The sequence below is a fragment of the Furipterus horrens genome, unplaced genomic scaffold (assembly GCF_987537825.1).
Source record: "Furipterus horrens unplaced genomic scaffold, mFurHor1.1.pri manual_scaffold_1, whole genome shotgun sequence".
In the NCBI taxonomy this organism is placed as follows: Eukaryota; Metazoa; Chordata; class Mammalia; order Chiroptera; family Furipteridae; genus Furipterus; species Furipterus horrens.
Window position 1 is genome coordinate 113,665,578 of NW_028327171.1, and position 24,353 is coordinate 113,689,930.

The following is a 24,353-nucleotide window of genomic DNA, read 5'->3' on the forward strand; positions in this document are numbered from 1 at the left end:
CCACCTGGGCCCTCGACCACAGCCATACCGTCCATGTAGCCCAGCACTGACTGCGACAGGGACCTCACCCCCACCCACCCCTCCATCCCCAAGAGGTAAGCCTGGGAGAAAACTGTATCTAAGAGGCTCCTGCTCTAAAGTGTGGGGCACCACAGACATAGCTTCGCATGCCCCAGGCAGCTATGTAGAGACCTAGGGCAATGATGGGGCCCGAGGCTGCCCTTCTCTGGACTGAGTGTCCCTGAAGTAATTAAGAAAGGGGCTTACCTTCAGGGTCACCTCTGGGGACAGAATGAACAGAATTGGGGTCAGTGTCCTCCTCTGGCTGAAGACGGGGCAGAGCCGGTGACTGCTTGGGCACCTCCTGGTTGGGTAGGACCTGTGTGGCCTCGTGGGGAGGTGTGGTCAGGATGGTGTAGCTGCTGGGCTCCATTAGGTCTCCAGGAGAACTCGACGTGGCCTGAGACTGGAGGACACTGGCTGTACTTGACCCCAGCATGGGACCGGCTCCCTCCTGTCCAGCAGTTTGAGGGGTGGCCTGGGCATCTGGGATGAGGTTCTCTTTGGACCCTGCTCCAGCATCTGTCCTCTCCTCTTGGACAGAGAGACTGGATCTGGCTGGGCCTGTACTGGGAGGCCCATCGAGCCCCCTGAGGCCATCTGCTGCTAGCTGCTCCCTGACAGCTACTTTTTCCCTCTCCTCTTCCCCTTCCCCATGGCTGTCCTCTGTCACTCTCCTGGCTTTGGCCTGCGCAGGAGCTGGCGGACCCAGGGCAGCAGCCGCTGTCGGCCTAAGAAGGGCGGCCAGCCAGGGGGTGGCCTGAGCGGCAGACGAAGGCTGACTCCCGCCTCCCAGGGTGGCTGGGCCCCCTGTGCCTGGCTGAAGCTCGCCCTCCAACGCTGCTGCCGCTTCTGCGTCAGTCCCTTCCTGGTCGTAGCTGTAGGGGTCCTCATAGTGCCGCTCAGAGTCGCTCTCCTCGGCAGCTGAGAAGTTCCCGGTGGCGGCCGTGGGCACGGCCTCGGCCCCTCCGTGACAGCTGGGGACCCGGTAGCAGATGAGCTCGCCGCCGGCGTCCGGGCAGTGGCAGGCCTGGCACGGCGGCAGGTGCACTGTGTGGCCGGCAGCGTACTTGCGGCCGGCGTGGACGCAGCCCAGCTGTCCGCACTGCGGGCAGCTGTCCGCCGCCACCACGGCCTCGATGCAGTTGGGCGGGAGCTCGGGGCACAGCATGAACTGGCAGCTGATCTTGCCGCCGCCCGGCGGGCAGGAGCACTCGGTGCTGCCGAAGTCCACGAGGTAGGAGCGGCCGGCGGGCACGCGGCCGCGCACGAAGCCGCCCTGCAGGCAGTCGTAGTACTGGTAGCCCTCGCAGGCGCAGCCCCGCTGCACGCACGTGGCGCAGCACGCGCCGGGCGCCAGCGCCTCCTCGATGCAGTTCTCCAGCGGAGGGCACTCGGCGCCCGTGCAGTCCTGCGGCGCGGCTGCCGCGCCCGCGCCCAGGGCCAGCGCCAGGCTCACGGCCAGCCAGGCCCCCGCGGGCTCCCGGAGCAGCGCCATGGTCCCACGGCCGGCCCGGGCGCCGCCGCAGGCCGAAGGGGCCCTCTCCTGCGCGGCCCTGCGGGGATCAGAAAGGACACCCGTCAGGACCATGAAGCGCCCACACACGAAAACACACGCACCCCACCAGGCACACACACCAGCATGTGCACACAGCCGGACACAGCCTCAGCCTCCGGCACTCACGCGTGCGCACTTGCTCCCACGTCCCCGAACACACACTCCTGGTCACTGTGTTTGAATGCACACAGGCTTGGCCACACATGTGAGTCACAGGCAGTGGCTTCCACCGTCACCGAGGCACCGCAGGCACTGCTGTCCAGGGTACTACACGGCCCCACTCAGGGCGACTGACACACGGCCTCTGAGTGGGAGCCCCTGCCCAGTTACACAGTCACAGACTCACGCCTTCCACACTCACGGGGACACCCATTCAGCAGCCCAAGGCACTCTGGTCTCTCACACCCTCTGTGACAGGCAACCGTGCTTGCTCATAGGCCAGCCCCAATCTTCAGTTACACAAACACTTATACACACCGTCCCACCTACAGCCTCAAGACACCAGGGTGGTCTTCCACACATAGTCTGCCACATGTATGCACACACACATAGCCACCCAAACAACTTCACTCTCCCCAAATCTTGCTCAATCCCCAGCCGTCTGCCCTGAGGCCTGTGGCGGACTACCAGAGGCTATGTATGGTCAGGTGAATGCTGGCAGCAACAGGTGCCCTTCCAGGCCTTGGCACAGATGGACAGCCCCCTGCCACAGCCCTCAGCGGACCTCAGAGATCAGGAACACCCTCAAAGAGACTCCTTTGCACTGCAAGTTAAGCTACAGGGGACACTCTTGCCAACCTCCTCAGCTGCCCCGGCAAAGGTTACCATCATTTACGGAATTATCCTGAATAACCACTGCCCCTACACCTTCCGCCCCCCACCCATGGAACTCCATGAACAGCTCTGCACCCTCTACCCTCCTCTCTCCAGCATTGGGACACCTCCACTGCTCTGCCTTTCCCAACTCCACTGCTGCCCCTTCTCTGCAAAGCCAATGTAATCTTAGAACAGCTAAGGCCCCAAACCATGCCCCTGTGTCAGGCTGCCAGCAAGCGAAGGTCCGGATATCCTGTGGGAGCTGACCCTCCCCTCTAGAAGGCCCTCACATAACACTCTCACAGGCCCTCTCTTTCCACAGGTCCCCCTCGCTATCCTCTATAGGCCACTCAAATGCCACCTTGTCACTAGTCCTCATCCTCCTCTACTGCTACCCTTGCAGAAGTCACCAGTCCCCATAGCCAATCATGGCTCCGGGACCAAGCTGTCCCCACCGAGGCCGCATGCTCCTAGGTCACAGACAAAGGGTTCCTTCTCCACCAACTCCCAGTCCCCACCCCTGGGTTACTGTTACAGTCACTTTGCTAAATTTATCCAATTTTTTTTAAGAGGGATAAAAATACAATGAAGTGACATCTCTAATACTTTAAGTGTTTGTAATTTCAAACCTAAAAATAATACCAACAAAAATTTCTTGCCCTGGCCGGTGTGACTCAGTAGATTAAGTGCCGACCTGCAGACTGAAAGGTTGCCGGTCCAATTCCCAGTCCGGGCACATGCCTGGGATGTGGGCCAGGTCCCCAGTTAGGGGTGTGAGAGAGGCAACTGAGCGCTGTTTCCCTCACACATCATGTTTCTCTCCCTACCTAAAAATAAATAAAATTTTAAAAAAGAGACCAAAAACTTCTTAAAAGTTTCTGACAAAGAAGAGAAAGACAGCAGAGGGCAGAGCCACTGCTATTTCTAGAGGCTATGACCTCAAGTGGACCTCTAGGCCCACCTCCTGGCTGAGCCTAGAGCATGGGCAAGCAAGCCTGACCTGAGAGCACAGGACCTGTGTCTGGTGGGGCAGTGACAGGACCACAGCCATTTGGTGCCCAGGCACAACAGAGAAAGGAGATCTGCCTCTGCCAGCCACTTAGCCAGCACTGACTGAGCAGGTCCTCTGTGCCAGAGACCCTTCTAGAACAGGTGGTTTAGTAGCAAATAAGACAGGCCTCCTGGCCATTCTTCTAGCACTGATTCTCTGATGCAAAGAGGCAGGTCATAAACCCACAGTAATTCAGTGGGTTTATGAGTGTAATAAGTACTACAAGGAAATAAATGAATGAAAGCAGGGAAATGGAACAGGAAGTGGCTGGGAGGTGTGGAAAAGCCAATTTTAGCCAGGGCAGTCAAGCAAGTCTTCTCTAAGGAAGTGGCAACTGAGCCGAGACCTGAGTGAATCAGTGGAGACAGCCGTGTGAATATCTGGAGGCAAAGTATGTCAGGCGGCAGGAACAGCAAGTGCAAAGGGCCTAGGGCAGGACCAGCAGAAGGGAGGTAAGAAATAGCAGAAAGCCACCACTGCTGAGCAAAATGAGCAAGGATGAGTATGGCAACAACCAGATCAAGCAGGGCTTCTGGCTACAGTGAGGGCTTCTGGAAGCTCTGGGATGACTTGATGAGACTCCATTAAGGGCTGCTGTGTTGAAAGCAGGGGAGCCAGGCAAAAACAGAGAGGCTGGGGAGGCAAGTGATAGGAGGCTGGAGAGGACAGTGCACAAGGGAATATTTTGAAGGTGGAGTCTAAGGGATTTGCTGCTAGGCTGCACGGGTGTGAAAGGAGAGGTGTCCAGGATGAGCCCAGGTTTTGACTGGAGTGCCTGGAAGGATGGAGATGCTGCTTCCTGAGGCAGGGAAGGCTGTGGAAGGAGGGCCATGACCTACATGACAGGCTGCAGCATAGTGTGGGCAGTACTGAGTTTGAGAAACCCAGGGGTCATCCAAGTGAAGATGGTAAGAATGCCACTGAGGACAGAAGTCTGTACCAGGGCCAGGGGGCTGGGGCAATCACTGGACTCCAAGAAGAGACATGCACATCCCCCCAAGCTGAGAAGCCACTTCCAGGGAGTGGAGGGCTCCATAAAGCCAGTCTGATTAGGAATCAGTCACGAGGAGAGCTGGGGCCTGCAACCTCCAGTGACAAAATCAATCACCCTCTACATGGAGATGGGGTGGGGGGCAAAAAGGCCCTTAAGTCAATGCTCAAGAGTGTCATTTAAGAAAAAAAACACTTGCAGACTAAGAATTAAAACCCTTCTCCCAAAATTCATCCGCCTTTCCATTCATCACACACTCACATGAACAACACATCCTAAGAGGCTGGCAGTCTCCTCCCAGAGGACCTTTGTTTTTAGCCAGGCCACTGCAAGTCAGTCTCCTAGTTCTGCTCACCCTCTCAACCCCCACAGTGGCCTGACCCTTGGACCCCAGCCATCCACCCAAGCATTACATTCTGCCCATACACAAGTGATTCCATTATCTTGGGTTCACCTATCACCTCCACCCCAGAGGAATGATAAAGAATATTAGGTTGTGACTTTGTGATTTCCTCATTTGCTGTGCAAACCTAAGTAAGGCCCTTGCCCTCTCTGAGAGTCAGCTCCGCTTCTGTATACAGTGAAGAGGTTCTACCACACCTTCGGTCATGCCCAGGAGTTCACAGGCACTATCTAGCCAATGACTGCATTTATTCATCCCACGTGGTGTGTTTTCCGTTTTAAATTAGTTATCAGTATTTACAAACTGGAAGTGTTCACATGAAAATTCAGGTTTCCAACTCCTCTTGACCACCACTGAGCCTGGCCACCCTAAGATGTCACACAGGGTATGGGGAGCTTAGTTCCCCATGAAGCCTATACAACCTCTCCACTCACTCACATGTGGCTGGGTATATTTGAAGCCAGGCTCACCTCGGAACTGAAAACCCCATGGTCATTCCCACTGTGGCCTCCAGCTGGCAGAGTAGAGGTCTGGAACCCCTGCATGCTGCTCAGAGCCCCCTGGTGCTATATGAAGTTCGTGTGCCCATCCACGAGGGAGGTGAGACCAGATGGGGTGTATCTGGGTGAGGTGGCCCAGTGGGGAAGGGCTAGGCCCCTGGATGTGGCTCACCGGGAGAAGAGTTAACTTCAGGAGGCCCTGGTACATCTCTACAGCTACTCTGGGTGGTTCATGCACCCATGGGTGTGTATGTGGACTGGGGGCAGGGGGAGAAGGCACACTTCCAAAGCAAGAGCTCACCAGGACCGTGGAGAGAAAAAGAAAATCTCCCACAGGCTCTGCCCTGTACCCATTGACTGAAAAGCTGGATAACACCTTTACATTAATAATGTGATTATAATTTAAATAATTATTATGCCAGCTGACCTAAATGATCACTGGAGAGAATACTCTGGACAGCAACACATATTCAATTAGCCCATATGAACAGTGTATGATGCCAGTTCTCATGCCCTGTGAGCTACCTAAAGACACCTATGCCAGGTCCATACACCCATGGTGGTCACTGGGTATTTCCCTGCTGGTACCTGTCCCCAGATGCACTCCCTGCCCTTCACCCTGCCCTACACTGAGGAGATTGATCTCCTCAGAATGTGTCCCCTCTCCCCCATCCCTGCAGGCCCAAGGTGCTAAGGGCTCCCCACCCGTCCACCGTTGCTACTCCAAGAGCTGGCCAACCCCCTGTATATGCCCCTAGCCCTGCTCACACCTGTTCTAGGCCTCTTCATTAACTGCTGCTCCCCTAAACCCAGTGTGGACCCTGAGAAAGAAGATATCTACCAAGAAGGATTCCAGGTGGCTTAACTGGGCTCACATTTTTATTTTAATTTTTTAAAGATTTTATTTATTTTTTAGAGAGGAGAAGGGAAAGAAGACAGGGAGAGAAACATCAACATCAATGTGTGGTTGCCTCTCGTATGCCCCCAACTGGGGACCTGGCCCACAACCCAGGCATGTGCCCTGACTGGGAATGGAAAAGGCGACCCTTTGGTTCGCAGGCCAAACTCAATCCACTGAGCCACACCAGCCAGGGTTGGGCTCAATATTTTTAAAAAACAGCCTAGCAGCCATTTCTACACAGGGGCCTCTCATACAAACCACATATTAGAGAGAAGCCTGCGCTGAACTGCCTGCCTGAACTGTGTTTCTGCCACCTGAGCCAACCCTTATAAAGGAGTTCCTGGAATTCTATTTCAACCAAGAGGACTGAGGCTCTCCCCATCCAATTGGAGCTGCATAGCTATATCCCCATCAGCATTTTCACCAGACAATACCATTCAAACTGTGAGGATTTGGAGTCTTCATTTGAATGAGGGGGCACCATTCAGGGACCAGGGCAGGTACTTCTGTCTATATAAGTCAGCTCCCCTCTGGCTCTGCCTTGGGAGAGCACTTTCCCTTTCCACCAAAGACTGCAGATTGCATTTTCTGGGCTGCCTAGCCAAATAGGGGCCTCACCCCAAGGCTTCTTCACAGCGTGCTGTTCCACAGCCATGCTATTTCCTAACCAAGCTGTAACACTACTGAGCTGTTTTCACAGCTGCAGCCACGCTGTATCACAATTGAACTGTTTGCACTGAATAAAGTCTCCTTCTTCACTGCACCCCAAATTGGGGACTCCTGTTGGCATTGAATTGGCACTAATAGCCATCAACTGACACCTACGAGGGGCTCCCATTTCCTGCTGGGACCCTGACAGGCACACTCCTGTGAGGACCCCACAGAACTCAAAGCCCATGATTGATTTTGTGTACACAGAGCAACAAAGATGGATCTTAAAAATAGAACACTAAGTGGAAAAGGTAAGAAACAGAACAAGATAGTGAGCCCAACACTGTTACTGTGAAACAGTCAGAGCATCGGGTAGTCTCCGCCCATTGGCCAAGATGGCGTCAGGGGGAGGTTCTTACCTAGAAAGATGAATAGGTAGGGCCAGAGCATGCCGAAAGCTAGAAAGATGAATGGATAGAGCCCCAAGAGCACCAAAACCTAGAAAGATAATTGGATTAGGAAAAAGCCTTTCCCTCCCTATCCCTGTAAGAACTTGGGCTTGAGCAGGAAACAGGGATGGTTTTTGAAACAGGAGTTTACCATTGTCCCAGTTGTGCAACACCTGAGTAAAACCTCTTTCCTTTTGCACCAGCACCTGCATCACAATTTTGGCTTTTGTGGCGGCAGGCAGCCAAACCTCCGTTTTGTCCGGTTACAATGCTACTCGTGTCAATTAAAAACGTTCACACCCAAGGTAAAAAAAAAATATATATACACCACTTGCAAAACACAGCCAATTAAACAGATCAGGCTTACAGTGGGGAAAGGAATGGCTTAGAAGCAGGGATAGTGGAATAAACTGACCAATAAAATAGAAGCGGCATAAGAGCAGTACCCTGCAAAGATGAAGATAATCGTGTGTTATTATTTAAGGACTATCGTTGACTCAACCCTTAGCTCCTGGGGTCCAGCTGAGAAAATCAAAAGAAATCCCATACTGGACCCCTGTCAGGAACCCCAATAGCCTGGGTGGGCAGGGGGTAGGGGAGGTTGTTCCTGCATCCAGTTGAGGTGGGGAAGGGGATGTGCCACATCCAGCCAACCCACAGACCTTATCTGTTCCTTTGCTACGATTGGCTAAGGGATGGGACTGGAACCACACCTAACCAATGAGACTCAGAGCTGTGACTGCTCCCACTAAGGACCTGCAGAAGGCATGCCAAGCCCCTCCACAAGGCCTGGGAGACTCTACCTGAGTCTCTAAAAACACTGAGCCAGCTGGGAAGATGTGGGACCACACCGCCAGAGAGACCACATGCTGGTCCGCTCCTTTTGGTCATTGCACTGGGGGTGTGCATGAGCCCGTTTGGGAGCTCCTCTTCAAGGCAGCAGGTATACCACCAATGTCCCCAACTGAAGCCATGCAGAGATAAAAAGAAAGAGCCTGGCCTACCCTTGCCTAAATTCCTGAGTAAATGACATGACTATTGCTGTTTCAGCCTCCCAATGTCAACCTGAACCACTGGGATCTAAATCAGCAATAAAAAGCAGATAATCCAGAGGCAGGACATTTCTATAGGACAAATGCCCATCTCCTCAGCACAGAGGAAAACAGGGAGAGAAGCTGCTCTAGATGAGAACAGGCCTGGGATATAACCACCAATGCATGTGGGGTTCCTAATGAGGAACCAGCTGAGAGAGATGCCAGGGCTAAATGAGAGGTTTCAAGGATGGGCTAAGGACCAAAGGACACCAAGGAACAGCCAATCATTCTGTGAGGTGTGATGGCTGGCAAACACTGGCATTTTTAAAAGATTAATTTTTTAAAAAGATTTTATCTATTTATTCTTAGAGAGAGGGGAAAGGAGAAAGAGAGGGAGAGAAGCATCAATGTGTGGCTGCCTTTCATGTGCCCCCAACTGGGGACCTGGCCCACAACCCAGGCCTGTGCCCTGACCGGAAATAAAACCAGACACCCCCTGGTTCACAGGCAGATGCTCAATCCAATGAGCCACACCAGCCAGGGCTAAAAGACTAATATTTTAAATAACACTTCTATAATATGCTCTAACATATATCAGTATTGAATATACACGAAAATGTTAATAACTGTCAAATCCAGGTGGTGGGTGTCTGGGTGTCCTTTCTGGTCTTCTCTATTTTTGTTTGCCACTCTCCATAATAAAAAGTCACAAGGGCAGTCAGTGTTTAGGTGGGAATGAAAGGTGAGGAACCACCAACATAGAGTCTGGAGGTGCATCCAAGCCCTGTACAGAAAGTCTTTGACTCCCAAGCTGAAGATCCAGCCTGGGCTCAAAGCAAGAGCAAGTTGAGGTCATAGTCTGGGCTGTCACAGCTTTGGTCTTTGTTGATCAGATCCCTGCTGTGGGTGGGGGCAGCGGGGTTTTTAATGTGGCTTGGGGTTAGGTTCTTAAGACCATAACTTGAACATGGACAAGACAGGACAGTGGAGGGGTGACCGACACACTCAGTAAGGATCTCTTTTCAGGGCGCATCTGCAGAGAGGTGGCTGACTGTGGAGACATGACTGCTCTCCCACAGTCTCCCACCACAGGGCATCTGAATGGGAAGCGCTGGGAGGGAAGTCTGTGGCACATCAGTGTCAGGTGCTTCAGCATGTGCTCTAACACCAACTGCCTTTGCTCACCCTGGCTGCCAGCTCCTTTCTCTGCCACCCTCACTGCTGTCCCCCTTTGAAAATAAAACCCAAACGCGCATCCCTCGTGCCTATCCACAGAAGGCCCCAGATGAAAACTCTCTGGGCTGGCAGGGCCACCCTGATGCCCCCAGATGACTGCAGTGGACACAAATTCATCACCAGTACAATTACCCAAACTGGGGTCTGGCCTTAAATGACTCTGAACCACAAGGTAAGAAAAGTCTTCCTTTTTCCAGTTCTCAAATCCTTCGGACACAGAATATGCTTGCCAGAGCTAGCACGTAAAAATCACCGGAACATCAGGTAAATACTGCATAATTCTGTAGTATAAGTATGTTCTGTGCAATGCTTGGGACTCACTTATTCATCATTTATCTGAAATTCCAGTTTAACTGGCATCCTATATTTTTACCAGGCAACTCTAGATAAGAACAGTATCAGGTTGGTGATGGTATGGCTTGAAAACTTTTTAAATATTTGCAGGGGAGCTTTCTTTTAAACAAGACACGGGGATATCAAAACACTTGGACTTTCAAACAGCTAGGGATGACAGAGGGAAATAAACATACAAGACACTTGTTGACATACCAGTTACAAGCACAGGAATGATCAGGACCAGCTGGCCTGCCCACGGGCACCTCTGAAGGCAGCACCTCAGCTCCTCCCAGCAGCCTGCCCTATACAGCTGCCCTGCCCCAACTCCAACCAGAAAGCTAGACCATCTATCCACAGACCATGTTTGGGAGGCCCATCCAGAACTTTTGAAACTAGTTGCTGACATTATAACATTACAATGTCATTAATTTAATGTTTTAATATTTAAAATCAGAATATTTTACACTTAAGCTGGATTCCCATTTCTCTAGGAAAATCAGAAGGCAGGGCCTGACAGTAGAGTGTGACTGGTCCACCATGATCCACACCCACTTTCCACGGAGACACTGGGCTCTTTGCTACCTCTTTTATCTTCCCAGACCCTTCTGGACCCTGACTCCTCTTGTCTACCCCCAAAGGAGAGAGGGCCAGAGGAGGTGGGAGTTCCAGCTCCATCCTGCCCAGGGCCACCTGAATGGCCAGGTTTCCAGGGTTAGGACCTGCCTCTTCTCTAAGTGATGGACACTGGGAAGTTTACCCCTTTCCTAGGATCCCACTTCTACCCAGGTGGCCTAGTAGGTAGGCCTCAATACGTCAGTCACAGAGGAATTCAGTGGCGTGTCCCCAGCCATAAAAGACACACAACTGTAGGAGGGAATACAGGAGTTATATACTGTCTTGGCCCGGGGCCCTCAGAAGCAGAGTCTGTGGAGGGTTCTTGAGCTTGTGGTTTACTGGAGAAGAACTCTCAGAAGAAGGAAGAAGGGACGTAGGCTAGAGGGAAGGAACAAAGGTGGGCAAAGATGAGGCCTCAGCTGGAGCCTGACACAAGTCTGATCCCATGGGGAGCCCTGCAGTGTGACCAGCATCCCAGGGCTCATCCCACTCACAGAGACATTAGTCACTGGCCATGGACTGAGGTAGGGAGAAGAGGGGGAAATTATCTCCCAGGCATGGGGGTTTGGGGGAGGGCGGGCACTCCTGTGGACCCAGGGCAAGCATCTGGAAAAGAGCCATTAGCAGCCCAAACTTGGGGCAGCTGGGGGAGGAGTGCCCCTTCAGAGGAGGGGGGACCACACAGGGCATGGGCAGCAGCCACAGTGTCTGCCACACAGACACACAGAGATACACACACACACACACACAAGCTGGTAAGACAGTTTGGTTCTAGAAACTACCTGTGCTCACCCCAGCCTCAGAAAGTTAATAAAGTAATTTACTAAAATAGTGTTTGCACACCCATGCTCATAGCATTACAGTATTCACAATAGCCAAGAGGTGGGAGTAATCCAGTGTCCATCAACAGATGAGCAGATAAACAAAATGTGTTCTACCCATACAATGGAATATTATTCAGCCTTAATAAGGAAAGAAATTCTGACACATGCTAACCATGAATGAACCAGGAGGACATTATGCTCACTGAAATAAGCCAGACAGAACAGGACAAATACTGTGATTTCACTCATATGAGGTCCCTAGAGTAGTCAAATTCAGAGGCACAGAAAATAGAAGGGTAGATGCCAGGGGCTGGGGATTTAATGGCTATGGAGTTTTAGTTTTCAAAATGAAAAAGTTCTGGAGATGGTGGGAGGTGATAGGTTCACAAAATGTGAATGTACTTAATGTCACTGAACCGGACAGTTAAAAATGGTTAAATTGGTCAATTTTGTGTTATATATATTTTATCATAATAAACAACAATAATAACACATGTGTACTGTGGAGCCAAAAGCAAATAATCAGAGCAGAGACAGGAAAGAAAAAGCTACACTGAAGACCTAACAGGAAGTAAGGGCTGCTCCTGAGACCTCCCCTTAGTAGTAAGCTTCCTGGCAGCCAGGACCAAGAGGGAAATTAGATGATAACCCAGTGCTCCTTGTCTGATAAGAGGAAGTCATCTAGTTCACTGGGAAAAATAAACTCGTTTTTAGCACAAAATATTAGGAGGAGTTTTAACTGTTGCTAGGTTCATATTTATAATCATCACTTCCTCAGTGCTGACACAATGCCAGACACTGGACTGAGTTTCCAGGACGTTGAATTTATTTAACCATGCTCTACAGATACGGAAACTCAGGACCAGACAGGGTAAATGGTCTGCCCAAGATCACATCACCAGTAAAAGGTGGTGCAGGGATTTGAATCCAGGTCTGTCTGTGTGGCCAGAGATCTTCAGTTTGTAGATATTAATCAGGCACCTGCTACCTGACAGCCTTATTATAGGTACTGGGATGTGGCAGTAAACAAGGTCAACAGATGTCCTACCTTCATGTGTCCAATATTCTGGTGGCAGGAAGAGACAGGGAACGAATAAGATAACGTCAGCACTACGAAGGAGACGGATGGGGGCACTCCTTCGGCAAGAGTGGTCAGTGCAGGCCTCACTTGGAGGCAACACTTTGGCTGAGATCTGCCTGGCAAAGATGTGGTACCATGCAAAGATCTGGGGACTAGAATCCCAGGCAGTGGGAACAGCATTGCAAAGGCCCTGAGGCAAGACATGCAAGGACCAAAGGAGACAGTGGGAGTGAGGTAGGATAAAAGGAAGTAAGGGAAAAATCCCTACAAGTGGAATGAGAAAGTAGGAGCAGGTCTCTCACCAGAGCCCACACTGCTGAGCATGATCAAAGGGTAACAGTTAATGGCAGGAAACCCCTGTGATTGTCACAGAAGTCAACAACAAGAACTGGCTAAAACCAGATCTGTCCAAGATGGAGGAAAAACTAATCAGAGAAAGACCCCACAGGTCATTATACACCATTGTTATAATGAAAACTGACACCACAGGGAGAAGGGAGGCCCAGAGGGATGAACACCATGATACCTCTGGAAAAGACCATGTTAGAAACAAGAACCCTCCCAACCAGGAGGCAGAGACAGAATCTGGCACCACAAAATTCAGAAACTGGAAACATATAAAATCTCAAGAACTAACTGACAGCAGCAACTCATTGGTGAGTTGACCTGCGTCCATTCAAACATGCACTTTGGCTTCCTTCACAGGGTCCCAGTGACCTGCCCTCTCTGTCTCTACCTGAATAAAATTTGCTTTCGCTCTCCATCAGACTCTCACCTAGACTTGTTCTTGAAGTCTTCCTTGCGTAAGTCAAGAGAGGACCCAGACCGAGACCAGCAGGGCGGCACGGCCAACCCCCGGCACAGAACTGAGAACGTAAGGTAAGTAGCAGGAGGAGAAAAAGTGGGTGAGGAACGTGAAAACCAAGAAGGGAGAGAAGTTTGAAAGAGGAAAAAGGTCAGTCACCCATATCCAGTGCGGCAGGGACTCCACGGAACATCCAGTACATTTAGTGGGCAATGTTCCTGCAGGGTGGCAGGGGCTACCACACTAGGTCCCAGAACATTGGTAACTCAATAAGGGACCCTTTCAAGAAGTGTGAGGAAGATCCCAGTCATACAAAATATAAAACCAAGTTAAACCTAAACATAATTCTTTAGGGAATGCCAATGCAGAAGGCAGAGCAGAAAGCCAAGCCGAGCAGTCACAGTTCTGGTGGATGGCACCAGGCAGAGTGAGGCAGCTTGTGGGTGGCGCGGGCCTCCTGATTCACCCAGGAGCTGACTACTCAATGGTCTGTTCAGTTGTATGCTCTCATGTACTTTTCGTATGTGCGCTTTCTCACAATAAAAGCAACTCTTTAAAGAAAAAAGCCAATTATAGTAGTCTAGGGAAAGGAAAACAAAGGCCAGAGAAGGTTTCAACACAAGAAATGGAGAGGACGGGAGGAAAGTGAAAAACAGTCACAAATTTTCAAAAGAAAAGCTGATCTCACCTATAAGAGGAAACTAATGAACAAAATAAACTAATGAACAAAACAGAACCACAGGCAAGGAGACACGGAACAGACTGACAGTGACCAGAGGGGAGCGGGGAGGGGGATAATGGTGGCAAGAAGGGGAAGGGACTAGTCAAAGAACATGCATGAATGACCCATGGACATGGACAACAGGGTGGGAATTGACTGTGGGAGCTGGGGATGGGATGGGCGGAGGAGGGCAAAGGGGGAAAATTGGGACAACTGTAATAGAATTACAATAAAAAAAAAGAAACATTTCTGATAAAAAGCATTTTTCAAATTGGATTTATAGGATGATGGAGCTTGAAAATAAAAAAAGGCAGGGTACAGGGCAGGGGGTTTAAGGGGCCTGGGTCCTTTCAGGTAGGAGAGCCAAAGCAGGTCAGCCCAGGGGGAAGGCACAGGTGGGTGTGCCTGAGATCTCCAAGGAGGAGGGAGGAACTAGGTCCAGAGCACAGGGAGACCCTGGGCCTCAGAGCGAACACTGGGTAAAAAGTGCTGAGGAGCAGTGGGACCACAAGCGGAAGGCAGAGAGGGTGCCAGGCAGGAGCCCTGAGTCCTCACATGCTCACTGGCCCCTGTGGACCCTCAATGAGTGAGCTCATAAAAAGCACTGGGAAAAATCACCCTTCAAGTAGAAAAGCCAGGTTTTTTCCACTGAATAAAAAACTCCCTAAACCCTGGGTGAGAGCTGATCCTGCATATATAACACTAATCTCATTACCAACATAAGCAAGTGAGAAATTACAAAGATGAATACCCATGACTTATAACCAACCTTTGAGAAAAGAAAATGTTGCTTCTGGCACCAGGAGGGATCTGATATTTTCCTTCCCCACAAGTCACAACTCTGGAAAGAAGAAACACTCCTAGGGAGGAGTGATGAGAAACAGCCCTGTCGGCAGCCAAGGCTGAGCTCACTGCTTTCCCCACCTGCCGTCCCCATGACCTCCACCCACCAGATGGATGGGTGTCACACCCGTGACCTCTTCCTCTCTCTGTGAGATCCCAAGGCATCCTCCATCCAGTTTTCCTGTGATCCTGCCTCTGGGGACTTCTCATCTGATCTCCCACCTCTACTCAAAACCCTAAATGGATCCCTATTATCTCTGATCCCTTTGAGAACCTGAGAAAATCTATAGATAATGCATCCCCTCCACCAAAAAAGGGGAAATACAAAAAGAGCATGGTAGAGTGAACATGGGGGTTTTCTAACAACCCACCATATATTTACCCTCCTTCCAAGAACAGCACCTAGACTTCATTCTTGGGTTTACACCGCTCCACTGTCACTCCATTCAGTGCCTCTCATTCCTTTCACAACAATGCCTAACTCAGGGATGAACACTGAACCAATCTGGGCTCACGAGAACCAATTTGGGTGAGATATTGGGCAAATAGCCTCTCTCCTTCCTACTGTATTAGACATAAGATGATTTATCTTAAAAATCCCAGAAGTCTTCTTGTTGTCAGGTAGAGACTTCTGAGGAAGGAGCACACTCAAAAAAATATTTATAAAAACAGGAAAAGTCAATACGTAGATAAAAGAGAATCAAAGTCAGCGTAATATCTGCTGAGCAACTGGATCTAGCCATGCCTGAAGCTAATAGAGAAGCTAAATTTCGTAATGACATAAACCCATTTTGCTTAAGCTAACTTGGACCAGGTTTTCTGTCACTTGCAACCAAATGTCTTCAAATTCCTTTACCATCTAGCCCCCATCTATCTTTCCTAACCCATTTCCCTCTGTTGCCCTCATGTACCCAATTCCACCTAATCTGGAGGACAAGTGCCCAACCCTCCATCTTTGCCCATCTCATTACCCCAGATCAGGGTGCCCTCCATTCTGAGTCTCTGCATCCCCAAATCCCAACCCCTGCTTTAAGGCCAAGCCCCAAGGTTGGGTAAATATATGAAGTGGTGAGTGGATGTGATGGATGCGATGGGTAGATGTGAGGGGTGGGTGGTAGGTGGGTGGATGTGATGCACAAACAGATGAATGGTGGACGGATGGGGGCTGGATGGCAGATGTGACAGGTGGGTGGGTGGATGCAATGGGTGGGTGGGTTAGATGTGTGGGTGGGTGGGTGGATGATCAATAAGCAGGTGGAGAACAGACAGATGAGAAGGTAGATCAACAGAAGGGCAAGTGAACTGGTATGTGGATGGCTAGTTGACAGATAAAGAGATTAATGAGTGAGCAGATGGATAGTGGTGGATCACGGAAAAGTGGGTCAATGGATGGCAGATGGAAGACAGGTGGCTGGGAAGATGGATCAATACATGGACAAGAAACCAGTGTGTGGATAGACGCACAGGTAGGTGGAAAGGTGGCTGAGGAGATGAAAAATGCACGGATGGCAAGGTAGGCTAACTGGTGGGTGCATCAGCATGGGGGTGAATGGCTGAGGAATGGCTGGGAACTGGGCAGGTAATGGGTCAGTAGACAAGGGGATGCATGAATGGTGGGTAGGTACATAAGCAGGCCAGCAGGTAGGTGAGTAGTGGTAGGAAAGTTGTATTGACGCTCAGTCAGTGCTCTTCCCAACCCTACTACTCCCTCCCTGGAAAAACCCGGAGCAAGGCCAATGGTTCTCCCACAGACTAGCATCAGACAATTCTTGCAGCATGGTGAGCAGCATAAAACACAGGCGCTGGAGTCAGACTGGCCTCTGTTTACAGGCCAGCGGAACCACCTCCCGCTGTCTGACTGCAGACCAGAGACTCTGGCTCTCTGAGACTCATTCTCCCATCTGTTATATAAGAAGCATCATGCTCTCCTCATAGGGTGTTGTGGGATCTAAATCAAAAACAATCACAGAGGCTAGTCCAAAACATGGTACAGTCAAAGCTCACAACAATTCCTACCCTGTTAAAAATAATTGTTCCATGGCCTACAAGAAAAAAGGTGCCTGCTCCTCTCATTTTAAGAGACTAAGAAAATCCTGATATAGAGCCCTGGCTGGTGAGGCTCAGTGGATTGAGTGCCAGCCTGCGAACCAAAGGGTCACTGGTTTGATTCCTAGTCAGGGCACATGCCTGGGTTGCAGGCCAGGTTCCCAGTTCGGGGTGCGAGAGGCAACCACACATTTATGTCTCTCTCCCTCTCTTTCTCCCTCCCTTCCCCTCTCTCCAAAAATACATAAATAAAATCTCTAAAAAAGAAAACCCTGATATCAAGAGCAGACATGGACTACGTGAGATGGTAATTTCCTAAAACAATTATCAGAAAACTAAAGCCAGCAGCATATTACAGGGATAATAATATATTGTGCCAAAGCAGGGCTACCTCAAGAATGCAAGGTTAGTTCAAACGTAGATTCAATCCACTAAAAGAAAAATTCAACATGATCATCCCATTAGATGCTGGGAAAAAAGTATTCAATAATATTCAACATTTTGTGACTGAAAATTGAGAAAAGTAAGCTTCTCTTAGCAAAGAAGACCGTTCTATGGGAGTGACCCCTCCCTAGAAGACACCAAGAATGGACCCACCCAGCTCCCCTCCCAGAGGATAAACTGGACTTTGGGGGTTTAAATGACTCCATCTGAGAACACAAAGGTGGGATTTTAGGTGCTACACTAGCCGGTGCGAGATAAACTTTGGGTTTCACCTCTCATCCAGAGCCTTCCAAATGTTAGTTAGGTCATTTCCACCCCTTTTCTAGTCCCTGAAGTTGAGTTCAGGAGTTCGGTAAGAAGTTCATGTATGCTGAGAACCCCAGCAAAGACTGAACTGCTCCAGGAAGTGAGCAGAGTCCCCAAGAAGGGTCTGGACCAGGTCATAACCTGTCTCTGGGCTCAAGCAGATATTCTCTTGCTTTCTATTCTCCTCTTTTTGATACAAGCGATTTTTTGCAAGAGAAGCCAAAAGACCAAGAGTCCTTTCTATGAGACATGAATATTTGTGAGTGTGTGTGTGTGTGTAGAGGTTTGAGAGCGTGAATGTATCTGTGTGCATGTGAAACATAATTGTATGTGAGTGGACATACAGCAGGTGTGTGCGTACAAGGTATGTTTAAGTGTACATGAGTGTGTCCCCTGGCTGGTTTGGCTCAGTGGATTGAGCATCGGCCTGCGAGCTAAGTGTCGCTGGTTCGATCTTCCAGTCAGGGCACATCAGAGAAGGAAAACTCTGACTCCAAAAAACCTCCGCTGCCTTGCGGCATACCTCTTCGGGGGAAAGGCTAAGGGAGTAAACCCCGACAGAAAATCCGGAGCCGGAGTCCCTAAGGCGGTTTGACGTTGTAGTCAACACCGGCAACTCCTGCAGCGCACCTGAAGCCAAGCTGTATTGACTCTGTCTTTCCCTTGGGCCCTTCAGCTGCGAAGAGAGGGGGGGGTCTGCTGCATGGGCAACAGCAGACCCTCCATATCACCCTGCCCAGGCTCTGTAGCTTCAGCTTCACTGGAGAGGACACTCCAGCGTCATCGCAAGATGTCGATTCAACACGGGAGGAGACAGATACCGTGTCACTCCCGAGTCGGACTGCACAACCATTCTCGGCGGTGCAGATAGACTCTTAAGAAGCTACACCATCGTCTCTCAAGACGGACGGCTGCCGACGACATGAGTGTGTGTGTGAGGTGCGTGTGGGTGTAACTATGTGTGCAACTGTGAGCATGTGTGCATCTGTGAACTACAGGTGTGTGAGTGCAGGTGTGTGTGTGAGCGGGTGTGTGAATATGAGGTGTACTTAAGCATGTGCAAGTGTGTGTGAGTTTGTAGAGGCAGTATGAGTGTGTGCAACTGTGAGCACGCATGTGCATGCACACCCACATGCTGGGCCTGGTGCATCCCTGCTCCTTCTCCAACCCCGGCCGATAGACCACTGCTCCTCAGTGCCCTTGACTGTTCTCCTCTCTCTGCCTGGGCCACACTGCCTCCTCTGTCCTTCCATGTCTTGCTTCCTGCTCTCCAGACATGTCCCTGTTCCCACCTCGTTCACAGATCCATCAGAGCCCATCCAGACTCCGACACCACTTGTACCATCAGACCGCAGTGCAGAGAGCCCTGCCAGCGTCACTCCATTAGGTGTCCCTGCAGTGCCCTGAACAGGCACATTCTGTCAGTGGCATGCTAGAGTGCCCACTCCTCCTCTCTAGCCACAGGATGGTCATTGGGGGCTGGAGGGCTCCATCCTAGGAGCTGACAGCTTGCACTGCCGTGTCTGCCTCCTGGCCTCCCTGACTAGATCGCGACTCTAAGGCAAGGATCCTGCTCCCCTGCTCAGTCCGGACGCAGGGGCTGGTTCATGCGCACACTCAAGAATGCTTTTGGTAGGTGGGTGGATTAATTAATTAATCTGTGTGACCCTAGCATAGTACTGACACAAAACATAGAATGAGTTATAAATGTGAGTGCCACCATCACTCATCCCAAAAGAGCCTTCACAGATGGAGAAAACTTGCCTGAGCTCACCTGGCAAGTCATTGGCTAAGCTGGAAGCTTCCCGTGGTCACCGCTATGGTGTATATCTGATAGGGGAAGCAAGAGGTAAAGATTTTAGCTTTGGTCATAGTTGATAAGCTTAAGTGGCTAATGCTTGTATAAAGCTGTTATTCCAGGAACTGGAATGCATGACCACATGACTCCAGGAGGACAAGCAATTCAACCTTTGTGTCCCAGGGGTCCACAGGCAAGATGATGGAGACAGCATCTGAGCCACTGTGTACCAGGGGAGGACAAAGATAAATAATTGTTGGTCAACAGATAAAGGAGTACTAGGAAAATGAGGACTGTAGCTGTTATCCAAACCTACCCTTCTATCCAATTAACCTTTTTCCAAACCCCTTATCCACCTTTTCTTCTTATAAAAAGATCAGCTTGAAAGAAGACGTTAAGATGGTTTTGAGGGTAAATAACCTGCTGTCTTCTCAGATCTCAAGTCATCTGCATAAAGCGCCCATAAAATGTCAATCTTTGTCTCTACTTTTGGTTCTGGTAGTGACAGGTAGCACGCATGCCAACTTTTCTGGTTTCATAACCCCCTTTTTCCTCATCTCATGTGTTCTCCTTTTAGCCTCATGGGACCCAGGATTCTAGATGGAGGAGGATGGGGTGGAACAGAACGGGCAGAAAGACACTGAAGACACACAGAGAAGCAGAGACAGAGAGAAGTGGACCTGAAGCCAAGCAGACAGGGACAGAAAGGAAACAGAGATGACAGAAACAGGCAGGCAGGGCTGGAACCAGCAGAGTCCCGCTCCCTCCGCCGCTGAGGCATCTGAAAGGAGGCGCCAGCCAGGGAAACTCTACAACTCCCTCGGGCCTTTGCAGTACCAGTGCCCCCATTTATTTGCATGGCCCTGAAATAAAGGAATTTCTCAGGGCTGCCAACAAGGCAGCCAGTGTGCAGCAAATGGCAGGGCTGGCCCAGGCTGTGGCATAACCATCAGGCCTCCCAAGACCATCAGCAGCCACTGACAGAGCAGAAATGGACAGCAAGCAGGATCAAGCTCTGGACTCCCTGAGGTCAAGGTTCCAATTTTAACCTAGCTCTCCCCTTAGGCTGATGGGTGGCTCAGAGCATGTGAGCCCCTGAGCAGCCATGCTTTTGTCTGCACATGGGCCCCATCACAGTAGCATTCAGCAACACTGGAAGGACCCAAGGAGATGATGTACAGACCCTAGGATCACACATGGCAAACAACAGGCAACACATGGTCAGTATAAATAAATACTGCCCCCAGCTACTCTAAATCTTTCACACTCTTCAAGTCTGCCCATTCCTTTGGTCCCTCCATCAGACACACTCTTCTGCCCCTTAGCAAACTCCTATTCATCCCTAACGACCCAGCTCAATATCCCCTCTTTTGGGAAAACTTTCTCAGTGTTCATGGCTCCCTCTTTTGACATTTTTGCCTGCTTTAGAGAGTTCCTGAACCTTCAGAGTTCACAGAAAAGAAAAACAAAAAACAACAACAACAACAAAAACAGCCCTGGTGATGGGGGTAACAGCTAATAAGCTTAGTAATCAAACTATGTAAAAAGCTATTGTTCCAGGAACTGAAGGTATGACCCACCTTGACTCTAGGAGACTATAAGCAGTTCCACCTTTGAGCCTAAGGAAGACTGCAAGCAATTCAAGATGGTATCTGAGCCACTGTACTTCAGGGTGAGACATCCACCGTCCAGGACACAGTTTCACTGGCTGGTGTGGCTTGGTGGATTGAGCGCTGGCCAGGGCACATACCTGGATTGCAGGCTAGGTCCCCAGTTGGGGGTGTGCTAGAGGCAACCCATGGAGGTATCTCTTGTAAATGGATGAGTCTCTTCCTCTCTTTCTCCTCTTTTCCCCTCTAAAAATAAATAAATAAAGTCAAGAAGGAAAGAAAGAGAGAGAGAAAGACAAAAACAAGCGGTTTAGAGCAAATCCTCAGAGAAAAACTGATTCTGCCCACACGCACACCACTCGTGGGTAGAAGTGGTCGGGCTGGAAATCAGGCCCCCATAGCCCTTATCCCTCTCTCCAACTGCCTATTTTAACATGAGCCACGCAGATGCTAAAGACCTGCTGATACTTATACTAGAACATCCTCATGTTCTTCTATAATGAGTCTACCATGTGAGATAGGAACAGGGTAAGAAACGCAGAGGCCATTCATCTGGCCATGCCACAGATGCTGTAGGGATTTCTGTCCACTTCTCCTGGTAAGAGAAACCAATTTTCTTCTGTGAGACACCCTCTCCCACTCTCAGGCTACGTGGACTGCTGCATGGCCAATGAGAAGCCTCTTTCCCATCCACAATGACTAGTCAGGGACAGTCATACAACCCAGTTACACCAGCCAGGGTTGAAGCTCCTGACTGTCATATGGCAGAGGCTGCCTGAGAATAACACAACATAGATCATGGAAACACAGCGCTAATGGCCTCTTCAGAGCCCCTGGATACAGCTGAGCCTGAAGCTAGTACCCTGTATATCTTAATTCCATAACTTGTTTGCTTACATTGTACTTTCTATCACCTGTAAACAAAATAATCCTTACAACCATGACAAGAAAACAAGAACAGCAACTGTGTTGTATCTGTTGTTGACTGTGACTAGACTCCAAAAAGTTTGAGTTTCTTAAATTACTAAACTTTGTCCCAACAGTCTGCTTCACTGAATGCCCATTCTCAGAGAATGGCTAGAGACACACCCCTAAGGCTACACATATATACGATGACCTGGTGACCCTGCCCCTGTCAAGGTGGGTGGTAAGTTGGGCCAATCAGAGCTCTTCCCCAGGACTTTGAACTGGGAATCAAAGAAAACACAGACCATTTCTAGAAGAAACTCTGAACCAGGCCACCTCCAAGTTGAGGGAGGGCACATTTAAATCACTTTGAGAGAATCAACCAGAAGAAAGTGCAGACAAAGAAAAATGGGTTTGAGGAGTCCCTAGCTGCAGCATTCTCCAGAGGGTGCAGTGATGATGCCGGGGAGTCACCGTGAGGCATGGAGCCCAGGCGACCGATGGGTGGCCACGCTGTATGCTGAGGAAGGCCCTCTCCGCCCACCCCACGCACGGGGAGCCACGGCCATTCCAAGCGGTGTACGTGTGTCAGGCTCATCTGACCTTGGGATCATGGTGGGCATTTCACAGACAGGCAGCTAATGTCACCACTTTTCCATCCCCAGTAGTACATTAAATGAGTGTCCAGCTCTCCTGAAAGTGTAAGACTGGGCACTCAGTTCAAGAAAACAAATCGGGAGGGAGAGGGTGCGGTACGAGGACTGGAGTAAACTTCCCTCACACCAGGTCCTGTAGCTAATCAAGGGCCTTTAGCCAACCTACCATTACTGTGAGTGTTGTTAGTATTACCTATGGAAAGCAACATTAATGACCTCTGCTCACCTGGACTTAGCAATTTACAGTTTATAAGGGATTTTCCCATCTAACCAGCCTTATATCCCCAGCTTTTCCAAGCCCTAGACCCAGCCTCACCTTGCCAGCCCCCATTGCTGGAACCTTGGCCCTAAGGCACTAAGCCTTTCCCCCGGCACAGACTCCAGGTTGAAGGACACCTCAGGCTACTCTGCCTTCACCCTCCAGAGCTCTGCACAGCTGCACAAAGGGTGCAGAACTGGGGAGCACAGGGGGCAGCCTCAGCCCCAACATGAGAATAAGCACCAGCCACTACCTAAGAATCAGAGTCTTTACTTTGAAGAAAACATCCTGGCTAGAGGGGCTGCAGCCTCCTCTCACAGCCCTGCCCCATAGGACACGGGGGGGCCCAGAGAGCAGGAGGGTCCCGAGAAGATGTGAGGTGTGTGATGACCAGTCAGAGGATCCTTTCCAAGTAGGGCTAGAGATAACCATGTATGGTTAGAGCAGATGTCAGGGCAAGACCCCATGGTGAGTAAGGACCCCTCAGTATTCTCTTATAACCAATCACAATCACAGAAAACTCTCAGTGCCATGAACATCTCCCAGCCACTTGCCAACTTTCCTTTTTAACGAAGAGAGGACAGGACTCACTGGCTCAGGCTGAGGGAGAGAACAAAAGGCAGTGAGAATTTGGTGCTGCTTTGTAGTTACCTTTATTTTTCATGGGTATTGTTGATTCCAGGCGAGTGATCCTGATTTCTATCTATAGTTGTGACAGAAAGCCTCCTTGTAAATTAAGTATAAATAAAACAGGGGAAGCATTTTTATTTATTTATTTTTTAAGATTTTATTTATTTATTTTTAGAGGGAGAAAGAAAGGGATGGAAACATTGATATGTGAGAGATACATTGATTGGTTGCCTCTTGAACACCCCAACTGGGGACCTGGCCCACACACAGGCATGTGTCCTGACTGGGAATCGAATCAGCAACCCTTTGGTTCGCAGGCCAGTGCTCAATCCACTAAGTCATACTAGCCAGGGTGGCATTTTTTAAAATATACTCAGTATATTGTAAAATCGTGGGAGGCAGGACACTAGATGGGATTATGCTAATTATCACTTTATCAGAAGAAGAAGCCAACACCCACTGGATTCTTCCCCAAGAAAGAACAGAAGGTCCCCATGTAACCAGACAACAGCAGACGATTCTGGGGTGCCCACGGTCAGACAAGGTGGCATAATTCATCTGCTATGAAGATACACAAGGGAGAGATAGGAAACACTGAGATTCTAGGCCAGTATCAACTACTGTGAGAACTAGGCAAGCAGATGAAGTGATGAGCAGTGCCAAAATTGGGGGGGGCAAGGGGGAGGAGAGAGCGAGCGCAGCAGGAGTGAAAGAGGGTACGGTGTGGTGTGCCTTTGAGGGGTTGGCATGTGTAAAGACCACCTGTTTCCTGAGCTGGCCCTGATCCACGGTCCCCATCCTGCCTCCACACAGTCCCCACCCG

General features: G+C 50.1%; 1 protein-coding gene across 3 annotated transcripts in view; it reads right to left on the reverse strand.

Annotated features, from left to right (window-relative positions):
* FBLN2 (fibulin 2) overlaps positions 1–24,353 on the reverse strand; it is a 104,729-nt gene that overhangs the window by 72,113 nt on the left and 8,263 nt on the right. For all 3 annotated transcript variants that reach the window (XM_090278734.1, XM_090278727.1, XM_090278718.1), the window contains exon 2: positions 268–1,616. In XM_090278734.1, the coding sequence (XP_090134860.1) occupies positions 268–1,558 (1,291 nt within the window). In that variant the 5' untranslated portion in view covers positions 1,559–1,616. The remainder of the gene's footprint in view (positions 1–267; positions 1,617–24,353) is intronic.